Below are 20536 nucleotides of genomic sequence, written 5' to 3'. Positions count from 1 at the left end.
GAGTGCAGTTTCAAGCTCTACTCTCCCCTCCCCCACACTGCCTGACTCCCTGACACAGTGAACACAGAGTACACCCTGGGTTCAATCTGGGTTCAACACAGAGTACACCCTGGGTTCAATCTGGGTTCAACACAGAGTACACCCTGGGTTCAACACAGAGTACACCCTATTTCAGTTGTTGTGTATATTACTTTAGTTTTATTTGATGACTTTATTTAATAATCATCTCTATAGAGCCGCTGTCTGACAAATCACTATTTAGTATTTCTTCAAAGTAAATAAATACTATGACTGCTGAATACCAACTATCAATCACTTATATCAGGTACTATCGGGTAGAGATACTGTACCCAGCGAAACATATGCTCTTCTCTCTTCACTTAGATCAGGTACTATCAGGTAGAGATACTGCCTGAGTATTTGGGGATTTGCAACCTTCCGGTTACTAGTCCAACACTCTAACCACTAGTCTACCTACCTCCTCTACACTCTAACCACTAGGCTACCCTGCCGCCCCTCCACTCTAACCACTAGTCTACCTGCCTCCACGATGATGTCATCAGTGTCACTGAATGTAATTGTAAACATTTATCTTCTTGAACTATAAAACAGAGAGGAGGCTGCTGAGGACGGCTCATAGTAATGTCTGGAACGGAGTCAACGGAATGGCAACACATCTCCAGCACCATGGTGGTTCCCATGTGTGTGATACTGTTCCACCTACTCCGGTCCAGTCATTAACACGAGCCCGTTGCTTGGTGGCACCCTAGGGGAGGACGGTCTCGTGTTAATGACTGGAGCGGAATGGGTGGAACGGTATCAAACACATGGTTTCCATGGTTCCCATGTGTTTGATGTGTTTGGGGAGGACGGGCTCGTGTTAATGACTGGAGCGGAATGGGTGGAACGGTATCAAACACGTGGTTTCCATGGTTCCCATGTGTTTGATGTGTTTGGGGAGGACGGGCTCGTGGTAATGACTGGAGCGGAATGGGTGGAACGGTATCAAACATGTGGTTTCCATGGTTCCCATGTGTTTGATGCCATTCCGTTGACTCCGTTCCAGACATTACTATGAGCATGTTCTTCCCTAATTAAGGTGCCACCCAACCTCGTGTGGTAGAAACACTGTGTTTTCAACGTAATTATTGTTGATGCTGGAGATGGTGTGTGTGTGTGTGACCGTGCCTGTCTCTCCTCTCCCCAGGACCGTACCCGGGTGGTCAGCCCCATCATCGATGTCATCAGCCTGGATAACTTTGCCTACTTAGCAGCTTCAGCTGACTTGAGGGGAGGTCAGTAGGATTACTGTATGAGCACACACACACATACTCGGTAGTTTTACTATCCTTGTGGAGACCAAACAATTGATTCCCATTCAACATCCTATTTTCCTTAACCCCATACCCCTAAACCTAACCCCATACCCCTAAACCTAACCCCATACCCCTAAACCTAACCCCATACCCCTAAACCTAACCCCATACCCCATACCCCTAAACCTAACCCCATACCCCTAAACCTAACCCCATACCCCTAAGCCTAACCCCATACCCCTAAACCTAACCCCATACCCCATACCCCTAAACCTAACCCCATACCCCTAAACCTAACCCCATACCCCTAAACCTAACCCCATACCCCTAAACCTAACCCCATACCCCTAAACCTAACCCCATACCCCTAAACCTAACCCCATACCCTTAAACCCAAACCCTTAACCCAAATTCTAACCTTAATTGTAACCCTAAACTGAAGCCTAAACGGTCAATTTTTCTTGTGGGAATGCTCCCCCCCCCCCCTCCCTCTCTGTCTCTCAGGGTTTGACTGGAGTCTACACTTTAAATGGGAGCAGATTCCCATCGAACAGAAGATGTCCAGGAATGACCCCACACTGCCTATCAGGTAGCTACAGTAGTTGTGTTGATGTGGTCTCCACACTGCCTATCAGGTAGCTACAGTAGTTGTGTTGATGTGGTCTCCACACTGCCTATCAGGTAGCTACAGTAGTTGTGTTGATGTGGTCCAATTTCTTATTCCCCCGTCTCTTCACATTCAGGCAAAAGTTGTGGAATGTTGCTGATAAAAAATATCACGAATAGACAGATGTAAAGATGACGTGATTCCTTCGTCCGCCATGTTTGTTCTACATCTGAGACTACCTCCAGTCTGTCCTCCTGTGTGTATCAGACAGTCTGTCATCTGTGTGTATCAGACAGTCTGTCCTCCTGTGTGTATCACACAGTCTGTCCTCCTGTGTGTATCAGACAGTCTGTCCTCCTGTGTGTATCAGACAGTCTGTCCTCCTGTGTGTATCAGACAGTCTGTCCTCCTGTGTGTATCAGACAGTCTGTCCTCCTGTGTGTATCAGACAGTCTGTCCTCCTGTGTGTATCAGACAGTCTGTCCTCCTGTGTGTATCAGACAGTCTGTCCTCCTGTGTGTATCAGGCAGTCTGTCCTCCTGTGTGTATCAGGCAGTCTGTCCTCCTGTGTGTATCAGGCAGTCTGTCCTCTGTCCTCCTGTGTGTATCAGACAGTCTGTCCTCCTGTGTTCTCTGCTACAGAACTCCAGTGATTGCAGGAGGGATCTTTGTGATGGACAAGAGCTGGTTCAACCACCTGGGGCAGTACGACACTCACATGGACATCTGGGGAGGGGAGAACTTTGGTGAGATCACTGGGGGGGAGGGGGGAGGGGAGGGGGAGGAGAGAACACACACCATCTGGCCCATTAACCTGACTGACATATGGCTTTAGATAGGATCTCAACATTAACATGACTGACATATGGCTTTAGATAGGATCTCAACATTAACATGACTGACATATGGCTTAGATAGGATCTCAACATTAACCTGACTGACATATGGCTTAGATAGGATCTCAACATTAACCTGACTGACATATGGCTTTAGATAGGATCTCAACATTAACATGACTGACATATGGCTTTAGATAGGATCTCAACATTAACATGACTGACATATGGCTTTAGATAGGATCTCAACATTAACCTGACTGACATATGGCTTTAGATAGGATCTCAACATTAACATGACTGACATATGGCTTTAGATAGGATCTCAACATTAACATGACTGACATATGGCTTTAGATAGGATCTCAACATTAACCTGACTGACATATGGCTTTAGATAGGATCTCAACATTAACATGACTGACATATGGCTTGGATAGGATCTCAACATTAACATGACTGACATATGGCTTAGATAGGATCTCAACATTAACCTGACTGACATATGGCTTAGATAGGATCTCAACATTAACATGACTGACATATGGCTTGGATATGATCTCAACATTAACATGACTGACATATGGCTTAGATAGGATCTCAACATTAACCTGACTGACATATGGCTTGGATAGGATCTCAACATTAACCTGACTGACATATGGCTTAGATAGGTTTTGACAGCAGACCATTAAAACACTATCGCCACCTATTGAATATAACTGACTGATGATTGGTGTGACTGGACCAGCTGGTGATTGATGATGTGACTGGAACAGCTGGTGATTGATGATGTGATTGGACCAGCTGGTGATTGATGATGTGATTGGACCAGCTGGTGATTGATGATGTGATTGGACCAGCTGGTGATTGATGATGTGACTGGACCAGCTGGTGACTGATGACGTGATTGGACCAGCTGGTGACTGATGATGTGATTGGACCAGCTGGTTATTGATGATGTGACTGGACCAGCTGGTGATTGATGATGTGACTGGACCAGCTGGTGACTGATGATGTGATTGGACCAGCTGGTGATTGATGATGTGACTGGACCAGCTGGTGATTGATGACATGATTGGACCAGCTGGTGATTGATGATGTGACTGGACCAGCTGGTGACTGATGATGTGACTGGACCAGCTGGTGATTGATGATGTGACTGGACCAGCTAGTGACTGATGATGTGACTGGACCAGCTGGTGACTGATGATGTGATTGGACCAGCTGGTGATTGATGATGTGACTGGACCAGCTGGTGACTGATGACGTGACTGGACCAGCTGGTGATTGATGATGTGACTGGACCAGCTAGTGACTGATGATGTGACTGGACCAGCTGGTGACTGATGATGTGATTGGACCAGCTGGTGACTGATGATGTGATTGGACCAGCTGGTGATTGATGATGTGATTGTACCAGCTGGTGATTGATGATGTGACTGGACCAGCTGGTGACTGATGATGTGATTGGACCAGCTGGTGATTGATGATGTGACTGGACCAGCTGGTGATTGATGATGTGACTGGACCAGCTGGTTATTGATGATGTGACTGGACCAGCTGGTGATTGATGATAAGACTGGACCAGCTGGTGATTGATGTGACTGGACCAGCTGGTTATTGATGATGTGACTGGACCAGCTGGTTATTGATGATGTGATTGGACCAGCTGGTGATTGATGATGTGACTGGACCAGCTGGTGACTGATGATGTGACTGGACCAGCTGGTTATTGATGATGTGACTGGACCAGCTTGTGATTGATGATGTGACTGGACCAGCTGGTGACTGATGATGTGATTGGACCAGCTGGTGATTGATGATGTGATTGGACCAGCTGGTGATTGATGATGTGACTGGACCAGCTGGTGACTGATGATGTGATTGGACCAGCTGGTGACTGATGATGTGATTGGACCAGCTGGTTATTGATGATGTGATTGGACCAGCTGGTGATTGATGATGTGACTGGACCAGCTGGTGACTGATGATGTGATTGGACCAGCTGGTGATTGATGATGTGATTGGACCAGCTGGTTATTGATGATGTGACTGGACCAGCTGGTGACTGATGATGTGATTGGACCAGCTGGTGACTGATGATGTGATTGGACCAGCTGGTGACTGATGATGTGATTGGACCAGCTGGTGATTGATGATGTGACTGGACCAGCTGGTGATTGATGACGTGATTGGACCAGCTGGTGATTGATGATGTGACTGGACCAGCTGGTGACTGATGACGTGACTGGACCAGCTGGTGATTGATGATGTGACTGGACCAGCTGGTGACTGATGATGTGACTGGACCAGCTGGTGACTGATGATGTGATTGGACCAGCTGGTGACTGATGATGTGATTGGACCAGCTGGTGATTGATGATGTGATTGGACCAGCTGGTGATTGATGATGTGACTGGACCAGCTGGTGACTGATGATGTGATTGGACCAGCTGGTGATTGATGATGTGACTGGACCAGCTGGTGATTGATGATGTGACTGGACCAGCTGGTGATTGATTATAAGACTGGACCAGCTGGTGATTGATGTGACTGGACCAGCTGGTTATTGATGATGTGACTGGACCAGCTGGTTATTGATGATGTGATTGGACCAGCTGGTGATTGATTGACCTTATGTGTCTGCTGCAGTGTGCTCTGTAGCAGGTTAACTGGGATAATGAAGACCAGACTGTTTTGTGTGGATGTGTGTAGGTTTTAATCTCCCCTATATAAACATGTCTATATTAACCTATGACCTTAACTCATACATCTCTCTCTCAGAGCTGTCCTTCAGGGTGTGGATGTGTGGTGGGAGCCTGGAGATTCTGTTAGGGTTTCCCTGTACATACTGTGTCCCTCCCTCCTCAGAGCTGTCCTTCAGGGTGTGGATGTGTGGTGGGAGCCTGGAGATTCTGCCCTGCAGCAGGGTGGGACACGTCTTCAGGAAGCGACATCCCTACGACTTCCCAGAAGGCAACGCTCTCACATACATCAAGTAAGTGAGCTTGGCTAGGTCGCTCTGATATCCATTCTACAGATGCACACACACAGACACACAACTATAGACACACACTCTAGTCCTGCCTGTAAAAAAATAAAAATAATATTTTCGGGAATCCTAGCCATTCCGAAAACGTCTTCTCGGGGACTCCATTCCGAAAACGTCTTCTCGGGGACTCCATTCCGAAAACATCTTCTCGGGGACTCCATTCCGAAAACGTCTTCTCGGGGACGCCATTCCAAACATCTTCTCGGGGACTCCATTCCAAACGTCTTCTCGGGGACTCCATTCCAAACGTCTTCTCGGGGACTCCATTCCAAAAGTCTTCTCGGGGACTTCATTTCAAACGTCTTCTCGGGGACTCCATTCCAAACATCTTCTCGGGGACTCCATTCCAACCGTCTTCTCGGGGACTCCATTCCAAACGTCTTCTTGGGGACTCCATTCCAAACGTCTTCTCGCGGACTCCATTCCAAACGTCTTCTCGGGGACTCCATTCCAAACGTCTTCTCGGGGACTCCATTCCAAACGTCTTCTCGGGGACTCCATTCCAAACGTCTTCTCGGGGACTCCATTCCAAACGTCTTCTCGGGGACTCCATTCCAAACGTCTTCTCGGGGACTCCATTCCAAACGTCTTCTCGGGGACTCCATTCCAAAAGTCTTCTCGGGGACTCCATTCCAAACGTCTTCTCGGGGACTCCATTCCAACTGTCTTCTCGGGGACTCCATTCCAAACGTCTTCTCGGGGACTCCATTCCAAACGTCTTCTCGGGGACTCCATTCCAAAAGTCTTCTCGGGGACTCCATTCCAAACGTCTTCTCGGGGACTCCATTCCAACTGTCTTCTCGGGGACTCCATTCCAAACGTCTTCTCGGGGACTCCATTCCAAACGTCTTCTCGGGGACTCCATTCCAAACATCTTCTCGGGGACTCCCAGCCATTCCAAACATCTTCTCGGGGACTCCATTCCAACTGTCTTCTCGGGGAATCCCAGCCGTTTCTAACCTCTTCTCGGGGACCCTCCTCTCGGGGACATGTATTTGAACTATTCCAGAACTAGCATACCTGATTCAACTAGTCAACTAATCCTCAAACCTTTGGGTGGATCAGGTGAGAGAGTTCAGCGCTACGACACAACTGAAATGTCTGGGGTCATGACAGAGAGGAAGGAACAGCGGAGCTGTGTTATTATCCTACCTAACCAGGTGTGTGTGTGTGTGTGTGTGGTCAGGAACACGCGTCGGGCAGCGGAGGTGTGGATGGATGAGTATAAACAGTACTACTACTCAGCAAGGCCCTCAGCGCAGGGCAAGGCTTTCGGCAGGTTAGTAGTCCTCTCTGGTACCTTTTAACCAACACTATTCATATATTTGCTGTTGGATGAATCCACCTCCAAAACAGAATCTTTTCAGGAAATGGAAAAACTGCCATATTTTTCTCTCCCTCTCCCCTTCCCCCTCTCCACTTTCCCTCTCCCCTTTCCCCTTCTCCCTCTCCACTTTCCCCCTTCCCCTCTCCCCTCTTCCCCCTCTCCCCCTTCCCCCTCTCCCCTTTCCCCCTCTCCCCTTTCCCCCTCTCCCCCTTCCCCCTCTCCCCTTCCCCTCTCCCCTCCCCTTCCCCCTCTCCCCTCTCCCCCCTTCCCCCTCTCCCCCCTTCCCTTTCCCTCTCCCCTTCCTCCTCTCCCCCTTCCCTTTCCCTCTCCCCTTCCCCTCTCCCCTTTCCCTTCCCCCTCTCCCCCCTTCCCCTTCCCCCATCCCTTTCCCTTTCCCTCTCTCCCCCTTCCCTTTCCCTTCCCCCTCTCCCCCTTCACCCTCTCCCCTCTCCCCCTTCACTTCCCCCATCTCCCCTCTCCCCCTTCACTTCCCCTTCCCCCTCTCCCCCTTCACTTCCCCTTCCCCCTCTCCCCTTTCCCTTCCCCCTCTCCCCCTTCACTTCCCCTTCCCCCTCTCCCCCTTCACTTCCCCTTCCCCCTCTCCCCCTTCACTTCCCCTTCCCCCTCTCCCCCTTCACTTCCCCTTCCCCCTCTCCCCCTTCACTTCCCCTTCCCCCTCTCCCCTTTCCCTTCCCAATCTCCCCTTCCCCCTTCCCCCTTCCCCCTCTCCCCTTTCCCTTCCCCCTTTCCCCTTCCCCCTCTCCCCTTCCCCTCTACCCTTTCCCTTCCCCCTTTCCCCTTCCTCTTCTCCCCTTTCCCCCCTTCCCCCTCTCCCCTATCCCCTTCCCCCTCTCCCCTTTCCCTTCCTCCCTCTCCCCTCCTCCCTCTCCCCTCCTCCCTCTCCCTTCTCCCTCTCCCTTCTCCCTCTCCCTTCCCCCTCCCCTCCTCCCTCTCTCCTCCCCCCTCCCCTTCCCCCTCTCCCTTCCCCCTCTCCCCTCTCCCCTCTCCCTTTCCCCTCTCCCCCTCCCCTCTCCCCCTCCCCTTCTCCCTCTCCATGCTCATTCCTTCCTATAGCATTGCAGACCGGCTGACTCTACGACACAAGCTGAACTGCAAGTCTTTCCATTGGTATATGGAGAACGTTTACCCTGAGCTAAGGTGAGAGGAGAGAGTCTCTACTGGCTAACCAGACAGGTTAGAGAGAGTCTCTACTGGCTAACCAGACAGGTGAGAGGGGAAAGTCTCTACTGGCTAACCAGACAGGTGAGAGGGGAGAGTCTCTACTGGCTAACCAGACAGGTGAGAGGGGAGAGTCTCTACTGGCTAACCAGACAGGTGAGAGGGGAGAGTCTCTACTGGCTAACCAGACAGGTGAGAGGGGAGAGTCTCTACTGGCTAACCAGACAGGTGAGAGGGGAGAGTCTCTACTGGCTAACCAGACAGGTGAGAGGGGAGGGTCTCTACTGGCTAACCAGACAGGTGAGAGGGGAGGGTCTCTAATGGCTAACCAGACAGGTGAGAGGGGAGGGTCTCTACTGGCTAACCAGACAGGTGAGAGGGGAGAGTCTCTACTGGCTAACCAGACAGGTGAGAGGGGAGAGTCTCTACTGGCTAACCAGACAGGTGAGAGGGGAGGGTCTCTACTGGCTAACCAGACAGGTGAGAGGGGAGAGTCTCTACTGGCTAACCAGACAGGTTAGAGGGGAGGGTCTCTACTGGCTAACCAGACAGGTGAGAGGGGATGGTCTCTACTGGCTAACCAGACAGGTGAGAGGGGAGAGTCTCTACTGGCTAACCAGACAGGTTAGAGGGGAGGGTCTCTACTGGCTAACCAGACAGGTGAGAGAGGAGGGTCTCTACTGGCTAACCAGACAGGTTAGAGAGAGTCTCTACTGGCTAACCAGACAGGTGAGAGGGGAGAGTCTCTACTGGCTAACCAGACAGGTGAGAGGGGAGAGTCTCTACTGGCTAACCAGACAGGTGAGAGGGGAGAGTCTCTACTGGCTAACCAGACAGGTGAGAGGGGAGAGTCTCTACTGGCTAACCAGACAGGTGAGAGGGGAGAGTCTCTACTGGCTAACCAGACAGGTGAGAGGGGAGAGTCTCTACTGGCTAACCAGAGAGGGGAGAGTCTCTACTGGCTAACCAGACAGGTGAGAGGGGAGAGTCTCTACTGGCTAACCAGACAGGTTAGAGGGGAGGGTCTCTACTGGCTAACCAGACAGGTGAGAGGGGAGGGTCTCTACTGGCTAACCAGACAGGTGAGAGGGGAGAGTCTCTACTGGCTAACCAGACAGGTTAGAGGGGAGGGTCTCTACTGGCTAACCAGACAGGTGAGAGGGGAGGGTCTCTACTGGCTAACCAGACAGGTTAGAGAGAGTCTCTACTGGCTAACCAGACAGGTGAGAGGGGAGAGTCTCTACTGGCTAACCAGACAGGTGAGAGGGGAGAGTCTCTACTGGCTAACCAGACAGGTGAGATGGGAGAGTCTCTACTGGCTAACCAGACAGGTGAGAGGGGAGAGTCTCTACTGGCTAACCAGACAGGTGAGAGGGGAGGGTCTCTACTGGCTAACCAGACAGGTGAGAGGGGAGAGTCTCTACTGGCTAACCAGACAGGTGAGAGGGGAGAGTGTCTACTGGCTAACCAGACAGGTGAGAGGGGAGAGTCTCTACTGGCTAACCAGACAGGTGAGAGGGGAGAGTCTCTACTGGCTAACCAGACAGGTGAGAGGGGAGGGTCTCTACTGGCTAACCAGACAGGTGAGAGGGGAGAGTCTCTACTGGCTAACCAGACAGGTGAGAGGGGAGGGTCTCTACTGGCTAACCAGACAGGTGAGAGGGGAGAGTCTCTACTGGCTAACCAGACAGGTGAGAGGGGAGGGTCTCTACTGGCTAACCAGACAGGTGAGAGGGGAGGGTCTCTAATGGCTAACCAGACAGGTGAGAGGGGAGGGTCTCTACTGGCTAACCAGACAGGTGAGAGGGGAGAGTCTCTACTGGCTAACCAGACAGGTTAGAGAGAGTCTCTACTGGCTAACCAGACAGGTTAGAGAGAGTCTCTACTGGCTCTCTCTCCATTACCTCCTGTTCCCCTCTCTCTCCATTACTTCCTGTTCCTCTCTCTCCATTACTTCCTGTTCCTCTCTCTCTCCATTACCTCCTGTTCCCCTCTCTCTCCATGACCTCCTGTTCCCTTCTCTCTCCATTACCTCCTGTTCCCCTCTCTCTCCATTACCTCCTGTTCCCCTCTCTCTCCATTACCTCCTGTTCCCCTCTCTCTCCATTAACTCCTGTTCCCCTCTCTCTCCATTACCTCCTGTTCCCCTCTCTCTCCATTACTTCCTGTTCCTCTCTCTCCATTACTTCCTGTTCCTCTCTCTCTCCATTACCTCCTGTTCCCCTCTCTCTCCATGACCTCCTGTTCCCCTCTCTCTCCATTACCTCCTGTTCCCCTCTCTCTCCATTACCTCATGTTCCCATCTCTCTCCATTACCTCATGTTCATCTCTCTCTCCATTACCTCATGTTCCCATCTCTCTCCATTACCTCATGTTCCCATCTCTCTCCATTACCTCATGTTCATCTCTCTCCATTACCTCCTGTTCCCCTCTCTCTCCATTACCTCCTGTTCCCCTCTCTCTCCATGACCTCCTGTTCCCCTCTCTCTCCATGACCTCCTGTTCCCCTCTCTCTCTCCATGACCTCCTGTTCCCCTCTCTCTCCATGACCTCCTGTTCCCCTCTCTCTCCATTACCTCCTGTTCCCCTCTCTCTCCATGACCTCCTGTTCCTCTTTCTCTCTCCATTACCTCCTGTTCCTCTCTCTCTCTCCATTACCTCCTGTTCCTCTCTCTCTCCATTACCTCCTGTTCCTCTCGCTCTCTCCATTACCTCCTGTTCCTCTCTCTCTCCATTACCTCCTGTTCCCCTCTCTCCATTACCTCATGTTCCCCTCTCTCTCCATTACCTCCTTTTCCCATCTCCTCATTACCTCCTGTCCCCCTCTTTCTTCATTGCTTCCTGTTCCTCTCTATCCATTACCTCCTGTTCCCCTCTCTCTCCATTACCTCATGTTCCTCTCTCTCTCTCTCTCTCTCTCATTACCTCATGTTCCTCCTCTCTCTCTCTCTCCATTACCTCCTGTTCCCCTCTCTCTCCATTACCTCCTGTTCCTCTCTCTCTCCATTACCTCCTGTTCCTCTCTCTCTCCATTACCTCATGTTCCCCTCTCTCTCCATTACCTCCTGTTCCCATCTCTCTCCATTACCTCCTGTTCCCCTCTCTCTCCATTAACTCATGTTCCCCTCTCTCTCCATTACCTCCTGTTCCCCTCTCTCTCCATTACTTCCTGTTCCTCTCTCTCCATTACCTCCTGTTCCCCTCTCTCTCCATGACCTCCTGTTCCCCTCTCTCTCCATTACCTCCTGTTCCCCTCTCTCTCCATTACCTCCTGTTCCCATCTCTCTCCATTACCTCATGTTCATCTCTCTCTCCATTACCTCATGTTCCCCTCTCTCTCCATTACCTCATGTTCCCATCTCTCTCCAGTACCTCATGTTCCCATCTCTCTCCATTACCTCATGTTCATCTCTCTCCATTACCTCCTGTTCCCCTCTCTCCATTACCTCCTGTTCCCCTCTCTCTCCATGACCTCCTGTTCCCCTCTCTCTCCATGACCTCCTGTTCCCCTCTCTCTCCATGACCTCCTGTTCCCCTCTCTCTCCATGACCTCCTGTTCCCCTCTCTCTCCATTACCTCCTGTTCCCCTCTCTCTCCATGACCTCATGTTCCCATCTCTCTCCATTACCTCATGTTCCTCTCTCTCTCCATTACCTCCTGTTCCTCTCTCTCTCCATTACCTCCTGTTCCTCTCTCTCTCCATGACCTCCTGTTCCCCTCTCTCTCCATGACCTCCTGTTCCCCTCTCTCTCCATGACCTCCTGTTCCTCTTTCTCTCTCCATTACCTCCTGTTCCTCTCTCTCTCTCCATTACCTCCTGTTCCTCTCTCTCTCCATTACCTCCTGTTCCTCTCATGCTTCCTTACCCTGTGTCTCTCTTTTTTTAAGCGTTTATTTTACCATGTGTAATGAAAATATTTGCAGTCTTACTCACCCGAGCTCTCACAGTAAAAACAATACAAACAGCAGAAGTTTACAAATATACATATATATATATTCAATAACCAGCCATTCAAAAAAGCTCCGTCTCTCTCTCTCTCCCTTTCCCTTTTCCTCCCTTTTCCTTCTCCCATCTCTCTCTCTCTCTCTCTCTCCCTCTCTCTCTCTCCCTCTCACCTCTCTTACCTCTCCCTCTCACCGCTTGCGTCTCCCAGGATCCCTGAGCGGGATGCAGTGTCCAGTGTGTTGAGACAGGGAGGGATGTGTCTGGAGAGCCTGGGTTCAGACAGCCTGGGCCTAGCAGAGTGTAGTAGAGGCTCTGGAGCGATGAGGCCACAGTCACAGGTCAGTACCATCACCCAGAGAGATATGTATATGTAACCACTAGGGACATATAGTGGTTATGGGAGTGTTGGTGTGTGTAATAACAATAATAATAATTTGTGTGTGTGTCGCTCTGTCTATCTCTCTCTCTCTGTCTCTCTCTCTCTGTCTCTCTCTCTCTCTCTGTCTCTCTCTCTCTCTCTCTCTCTGTCTCTCTGTCTCTGTCTCTCTTGTACAGAGGTGGCAGCTGGTGGAGCCTCTTCTACGCCAGCAGGACATCTGTCTGGCCATCACAGCTTTCACTGCCGGGTCAAAGGTCAAGATGGAACCCTGCAACATGAAAGAGCCCAGACAGGTCAGTCAGTCAGACAGACAGACAGGTGTGTATGGGACGTGGACCAGCCTCTCATCTCCCTACGGTCCCGTCAGCCTTCCCATTATACTGGCTCCCGAGTGGTGCAGCGGTCTAAGGCACTGCATCTCAGTGCTAGAGGCTTCACTACAGACACCCTGGTTGGAATCCAGAATGTATCACAACCGGCCGTGATTGGAAGTCCCATAGGGCAGCGCACAATTGGCCCAGCGTCGTCTGTGGAAGGCCGGGGTAGGACGTCATTGTAAAGAAGAATTTGTTCTTAACCTGTTATGGATGATGCGAATTTTCGCAGCTTTTTGTCTGACTTGCCTAGTTAAATAAAGTTTAAATACTGAACTCTGGTCAACAGTAGTGCACTATATAGGGAATAGGGTTCCATAGGGCTCTGGTCTAAAGTAGTGCACTATATAGGGAATAGGATTCCATAGGGCTCTGGTCTAAAGTAGTGCACTGTATAGGGAATAGGGTGCAATTTGGGATGCTGGTCTGGTCTGAGGTTAGCCTCACAGCTACATAGGATCTCAAAGGGAATCACATTTCTATCTAAAGCCATATGTCAGTCATGTTAATGTTGAGATCCTATCTAAAGCCATATGTCAGTCATGTTAATGATGAGATCCTATCTAAAGCCATATGTCAGTCATGTTAATGTTGAGATCCTATCTAAAGCCATATGTCAGTCATGTTAATGTTGAGATCCTATCTAAAGCCATATGTCAGTCATGTTAATGATGAGATCCTATCTAAGCCATATGTCAGTCATGTTAATGATGAGATCCTATCTAAAGCCATATGTCAGTCATGTTAATGTTGAGATCCTATCTAAAGCCATACGTCAGTCAGGTTAATGTTGAGATCCTATCTAAAGCCATACGTCAGTCAGGTTAATGTTGAGATCCTATCTAAAGCCATATGTCAGTCATGTTAATGATGAGATCCTATCTAAAGCCATATGTCAGTCATGTTAATGTTGAGATCCTATCTAAAGCCATATGTCAGTCATGTTAATGTTGAGATCCTATCTAAAGCCATATGTCAGTCATGTTAATGATGAGATCCTATCTAAAGCCATATGTCAGTCATGTTAATGTTGAGATCCTATCTAAAGCCATACGCCAGTCATGTTAATGATGAGATCCTATCTAAAGCCATATGTCAGTCATGTTAATGATGAGATCCTATCTAAGCCATATGTCAGTCATGTTAATGTTGAGATCCTATCTAAAGCCATATGTTAGTCATGTTAATGTTGAGATCCTATCTAAAGCCATACGTCAGTCATGTTAATGATGAGATCCTATCTAAGCCATATGTCAGTCATGTTAATGATGAGATCCTATCTAAGCCATATGTCAGTCAGGTTAATGATGAGATCCTATCTAAAGCCATATGTCAGTCATGTTAATGTTGAGATCCTATCTAAGCCATATGTTAGTCATGTTAATGTTGAGATCCTATCTAAGCCATATGTTAGTCATGTTAATGTTGAGATCCTATCTAAGCCATATGTTAGTCATGTTAATGTTGAGATCCTATCTAAGCCATATGTCAGTCATGTTAATGTTGAGATCCTATCTAAGCCATATGTCAGTCATGTTAATGTTGAGATCCTATCTAAGCCATACGTCAGTCATGTTAATGTTGAGATCCTATCTAAGCCATATGTTAGTCATGTTAATGTTGAGATCCTATCTAAAGCCATATGTCAGTCATGTTAATGATGAGATCCTATCTAAAGCCATATGTCAGTCATGTTAATGATGAGATCCTATCTAAAGCCATATGTCAGTCATGTTAATGATGAGATCCTATCTAAAGCCATATGTCAGTCATGTTAAGGATGAGATCCTATCTAAGCCATATGTCAGTCATGTTAATGATGAGATCCTATCTAAAGCCATATGTCAGTCATGTTAATGATGAGATCCTATCTAAGCCATATGTCAGTCATGTTAATGATGAGATCCTATCTAAAGCCATATGTCAGTCATGTTAATGTTGAGATCCTATCTAAAGCCATATGTCAGTCATGTTAATGATGAGATCCTATCTAAAGCCATATGTCAGTCATGTTAATGATGAGATCCTATCTAAGCCATATGTCAGTCATGTTAATGATGAGATCCTATCTAAAGCCATATGTCAGTCATGTTAATGATGAGATCCTATCTAAGCCATATGTCAGTCATGTTAATGATGAGATCCTATCTAAGCCATATGTCAGTCATGTTAATGATGAGATCCTATCTAAAGCCATATGTCAGTCATGTTAATGATGAGATCCTATCTAAAGCCATATGTCAGTCATGTTAATGATGAGATCCTATCTAAGCCATATGTCAGTCATGTTAATGATGAGATCCTATCTAAAGCCATATGTCAGTCATGTTAATGATGAGATCCTATCTAAGCCATATGTCAGTCATGTTAATGATGAGATCCTATCTAAAGCCATATGTCAGTCATGTTAATGATGAGATCCTATCTAAAGCCATATGTCAGTCATGTTAATGATGAGATCCTATCTAAGCCATATGTTAGTCATGTTAATGTTGAGATCCTATCTAAGCCATATGTCAGTCAGGTTAATGTTGAGATCCTATCCAAGCCATATGTCAGTCATGTTAATGATGAGATCCTATCTAAGCCATATGTCAGTCATGTTAATGTTGAGATCCTATCTAAGCCATATGTCAGTCATGTTAATGTTGAGATCCTATCCAAGCCATATGTCAGTCATGTTAATGTTGAGATCCTATCTAAGCCATATGTCAGTCAGGTTAATGATGAGATCCTATCTAAGCCATATGTCAGTCATGTTAATGTTGAGATCCTATCCAAGCCATATGTCAGTCATGTTAATGATGAGATCCTATCCAAGCCATACGTCAGTCATGTTAATCATGAGATCCTATCTAAGCCATATGTCAGTCATGTTAATGATGAGATCCTATCTAAAGCCATATGTCAGTCATGTTAATGATGAGATCCTATCTAAGCCATATGTCAGTCAGGTTAATGTTGAGATCCTATCCAAGCCATATGTCAGTCATGTTAATGATGAGATCCTATCTAAGCCATATGTCAGTCATGTTAATGATGAGATCCTATCTAAGCCATATGTCAGTCAGGTTAATGTTGAGATCCTATCCAAGCCATATGTCAGTCATGTTAATGATACGATCCTATCTAAGCCATATGTCAGTCATGTTAATGATGAGATCCTATCTAAGCCATATGTCAGTCATGTTAATGATGAGATCCTATCTAAGCCATATGTCAGTCATGTTAATGATGAGATCCTATCTAAGCCATATGTCAGTCAGGTTAATGTTGAGATCCTATCTAAGCCATATGTCAGCCATGTTAATGATGAGATCCTATCTAAGCCATATGTCAGTAATGTTAATGTTGAGATCCTATCTAAGCCATATGCCAGTCATGTTAATGTTGAGATCCTATCTAAGCCATATGTCAGTCATGTTAATGATGAGATCCTATCTAAGCCATATGTCAGTCAGGTTAATGTTGAGATCCTATCTAAGCCATATGCCTCTCCCTCCTCTCACCCCTCCCTCCCTCCTCTCACCCCTCCCTCCCTCCTCTCACCCCTCCCCCTCTCACCCCTCCCTCCCTCCTCTCACCCCTCCCTTCTCTCACCCCTCCCTCCTCTCACCCCTCCCTCCTCTCACCCCTCCCTCCTCTCACCCCTCTCACCCCTCCCTCCCTCCTCTCACCCCTCCCTCCCTCCTCTCACCCCTCCCCCTCTCACCCCTCCCTGCCCATCTTTCTGCCCCTCCTGTAGAAGTGGAAGCCAAAAGGGCCGACCCTGCAGCACGTGGTTAGTGGTCTGTGTCTTGACAGTCAGCTGTCTGTTGGCCCTCCTGCCATCACTCAGTGTCGGCCCCAGCTGGCCAGTCAGGTCTGGGAGCCACAACTCATCACCTGATTACCTGAAACCTGGTGGCCGGAGAGAAGAGTAGGAGGAACTCTGGTGGCTGGGGAGAGGAGGAGGGAGAGGAGGAACTCTGGTGGCTGGGGAGAAGAGGAGGAGGAGGAGGAACTCTGGTGGCTGGGGAGAGGAGGAGGAGGAACTCTGGTGGCTAGGGGGAAGAGGAAGAGGAGGAGGAACTCTGGCTGGGGAGAGGAGGAGGAAGAGGAGGAACTCTGGTGGCTGGGGAGAAGAGGAGGAGGAGGAACTCTGGTGGCTGGGGAGAAGACGAGGAAGAGGAGGAGGAGGAACTCTGGTGGCTGGGGAGAAGAGGAGGAAGAGGAGGAGGAGGAGGAACTCTGGTGGCTGGGGAGAAGAGGAGGAGGAGGAGGAGGAGGAACTCTGGTGGTTGGGGAGAAGAAGGAATAGAAAGAGTTTGGGGGATGGAGGAAAGGAGAGAAAGAGGCAGAGGAGATACTGGGATACGGCATGCAGAGGGACACAAATAATCACATCTGTCTCCACACTGTCCTCCTTCCCTCTGTGGGAGACCGAGGAGAGAGGGGGGGACAGGAATGTGGTAAACAACTCTACTGTGATGATGTTTACCGGATGTTTCTGTCACGAGTGTCAGACGGACAAGAACCACACCAAAGAGTCTGAGAGGAAAGACCTGGTCACCAACCGACCTGAGACAGCCTGTTAGAGGTCTCAACTGTATCAGAAGTCTGGGCCCATATTTATAAAGACTCTCAGTAGGAGTGGTGATCTAGGATCAGGTCATAGTCTCAGTAGGAGTGGTGATCTAGGATCAGGTCCTAAAGAGTCTCAGTAGGAGTGGTGATCTAGGATCAGGTCCTAAAGAGTCCCAGTAGGAGTGGTGATCTAGGATCAGGTCATGAAGAGTGAGAATAGGAGTGGTGATCCTAGATCATAATGAATAACATTACATGGACCTGGGGGTCCTGATCCTAGATCATAATGACCTGGGGGACCTGATCCTAGATCATAATGACCTGGGGGACCTGATCCTAGATCATAATGACCTGGGAGACCTGATCCTAGATCATAATGACCTGGGAGACCTGATCCTAGATCATAATGACCTGGGAGACCTGATCCTAGATCATAATGACCTGGGAGACCTGATCCTAGATCATAATGACCTGGGGGACCTGATCCTAGATCATAATGACCTGGGAGACCTGATCCTAGATCATAATGACCTGGGGGACCTGATCCTAGATCATAATGACCTGGGGGACCTGATCCTAGATCATAATGACCTGGGAGACCTGATCCTAGATCATAATGACCTGGGAGACCTGATCCTAGATCATAATGACCTGGGAGACCTGATCCTAGATCATAATGACCTGGGGGACCTGATCCTAGATCATAATGACCTGGGGGACCTGATCCTAGATCATAATGACCTGGGGGACCTGATCCTAGATCATAATGACCTGGGGGACCTGATCCTAGATCATAATGACCTGGGGGACCTGATCCTAGATCATAATGACCTGGGGGACCTGATCCTAGATCAAAATGACCTGGGAGACCTAATCCTAGATCATAATGAAATATGGGACCTGATCCTAGATCATAATGAATAACATTACATGGACCTGGGAGACCTGATCCTAGATCATAATGACCTGGGGGACCTGATCCTAGATCATAATGACCTGGGGGACCTGATCCTAGATCATAATGACCTGGGAGACCTGATCCTAGATCATAATGACCTGGGAGACCTGATCCTAGATCATAATGACCTGGGAGACCTGATCCTAGATCATAATGACCTGGGGGGACCTGATCCTAGATCAGCTCTCCTACTGTGAATACCAGAACCAGGTGTTACCTGTCCGAGGTCAGAGGTCAGAGGTCTTCATCCTCTCGGATGTTGTGGTTTCTTCCTACTGTAGCTTTTCCCAACTTCAACTGTTTCTTGCACATTTCACATTTTAGTGTCTGTCAATAAATGCCGGACAACAAATTGCAAAATGTGTATATTTCACTGAATAGCTGTTTTAAAAATAAAGTGTCAAAGCATTTTCAGGAACGGTATTTGTTGTTTTGCCCAAATTATGTTTTGTTTTTGTCTTTGGGATGTCATGTAAATATTACAAAACTAAAATCTGCTTGGATTTTGCGTAAAGTTAAAGTACCCTATATGTTGTTTGATAAATAAATAATGTTGGTATAATGATCTGTTTCCAGTTCTTTAATGCAGAATCATAGCCTGGGTACCAGTCAGCTTGTGCCACTTCTTGTCATAAAAAGGAGTGGCATGATGGCACAAACAGACTGGTACCCAGGCTAGTGTAATCATACTTTTTAATGATTTTACCAGGTAAGTTGACTGAGAACACGTTCTCGTTTGCAGCAACGACCTGGGGAATAGTTACAGGGGAGAGGAATGAGCCAATTGTAAACTGGGGATTATTTGGTGGCCAGATTGGGAATTTAGCCAGGACACCAGGGTTAACACCCCCCCTACTCTTACGATAAGTGCCATGGGATCTTTAATGACCTCAGAGAGTCAGGACACCCGTTTAACGTCCCATCCGAAAGACTGCACCCAACACAAGGCAATGTCCCCAATCACTGCCCTGGGGTATTGGGATATTTTTTAGACCAGAGGAAAGAGTGCTTCCTACTGGCCCTCCAACACCACTTCCAGCAGCATCTGGTCTCCCATCCAGGGGACTGACCAGGACCAACCCTGCTTAGCTTCAGATGCAAGTCAGCAGTGAGATGCAGGGTGATAATGCAGGGTGGTATTCTTCTTGTTGTTCACAGAGATACAGTACATGTCTAACGGGGAGAGAATTCATTCTAATGTCCAGTTTCTCAGAACATGAGAACCTGTAGGCTGCAGTACAACCTAACACCACTAGAGGGCAGGTTAACCTCATAAATAGAGAATGTGCTGTGTTTGTAACCAAGTGGGAATTTATCACATACGACTTGGAAAAATCTACTTGAGGGGGCGGCAGGTATCCTAGTGGTTAGAGTGTAGGGGCGGCAGGTACACTAGTGTTTAGAGTGTAGGGGCGGCAGGTAGCCTAGTGGTTAGAGTGTAGGGGCGGCAGGTAGGCTAGTGGATAGAGTGTAGGGGAGGTAGGTAGACTAGTGGTTAGAGTGTAGGGGCGGCAGGTAGGCTAGTGGATAGAGTGTGGGGGAGGTAGGTAGACTAGTGGTTAGAGTGTAGGGGCGGCAGGTAGGCTAGTGGATAGAGTGTAGGGGAGGTAGGTAGCCAAGTGGTTAGAGTGTAGAGGTGGCAGGTAGACTAGTGGTTAGAGTGTGGGGGCGGCAGGGTAGCCTAGTGGTTAGAGTGTAGGACTATCAACCGAAAGGTTGCTGGATCGAATTCCCGAGCTGACAAGGTAAAAACCTGTCGTTCTGAACAAGGCAGTTAACCCACTGTTCCTAGACCAGTTAACCCACTGTTCCTAGACCAGTTAACCCCACTGTTCCTAGACCAGTTAACCCCACTGTTCCTAGACCAGTTAACCCACTGTTCCTAGACCAGTTAACCCACTGTTCCTAGACCGTCGTTGAAAATAAGAATTTGTTCTGAACTGACTTGTTATATAAAATCATAGTGGGGAAACTCCTCTTTCATCCAAAACTC

General features: G+C 48.4%; 1 protein-coding gene across 1 annotated transcript in view; it reads left to right on the top strand.

The window, feature by feature from the left end:
• Window positions 1–17547, top strand: part of LOC139383418 (polypeptide N-acetylgalactosaminyltransferase 16-like) — a 46569-nt gene extending 29022 nt beyond the window's left edge. The window contains exons 7-15 of the mRNA XM_071127957.1: window positions 1208–1295; window positions 1821–1905; window positions 2566–2669; window positions 5634–5760; window positions 7001–7093; window positions 8216–8299; window positions 12475–12604; window positions 12822–12938; window positions 16765–17547. Of these exons, the coding sequence (XP_070984058.1) occupies window positions 1208–1295; window positions 1821–1905; window positions 2566–2669; window positions 5634–5760; window positions 7001–7093; window positions 8216–8299; window positions 12475–12604; window positions 12822–12938; window positions 16765–16908 (972 nt within the window). The 3' untranslated portion in view covers window positions 16909–17547. The remainder of the gene's footprint in view (window positions 1–1207; window positions 1296–1820; window positions 1906–2565; window positions 2670–5633; window positions 5761–7000; window positions 7094–8215; window positions 8300–12474; window positions 12605–12821; window positions 12939–16764) is intronic.
• Window positions 17548–20536: the final 2989 nt, after the last annotated feature.

Source organism: Oncorhynchus clarkii, chromosome 25, assembly GCF_045791955.1.
Source record: "Oncorhynchus clarkii lewisi isolate Uvic-CL-2024 chromosome 25, UVic_Ocla_1.0, whole genome shotgun sequence".
In the NCBI taxonomy this organism is placed as follows: Eukaryota; Metazoa; Chordata; class Actinopteri; order Salmoniformes; family Salmonidae; genus Oncorhynchus; species Oncorhynchus clarkii.
Note: the sequence above shows the minus strand (reverse complement) of the source record. Positions and strands in the feature narration are given on the sequence as shown.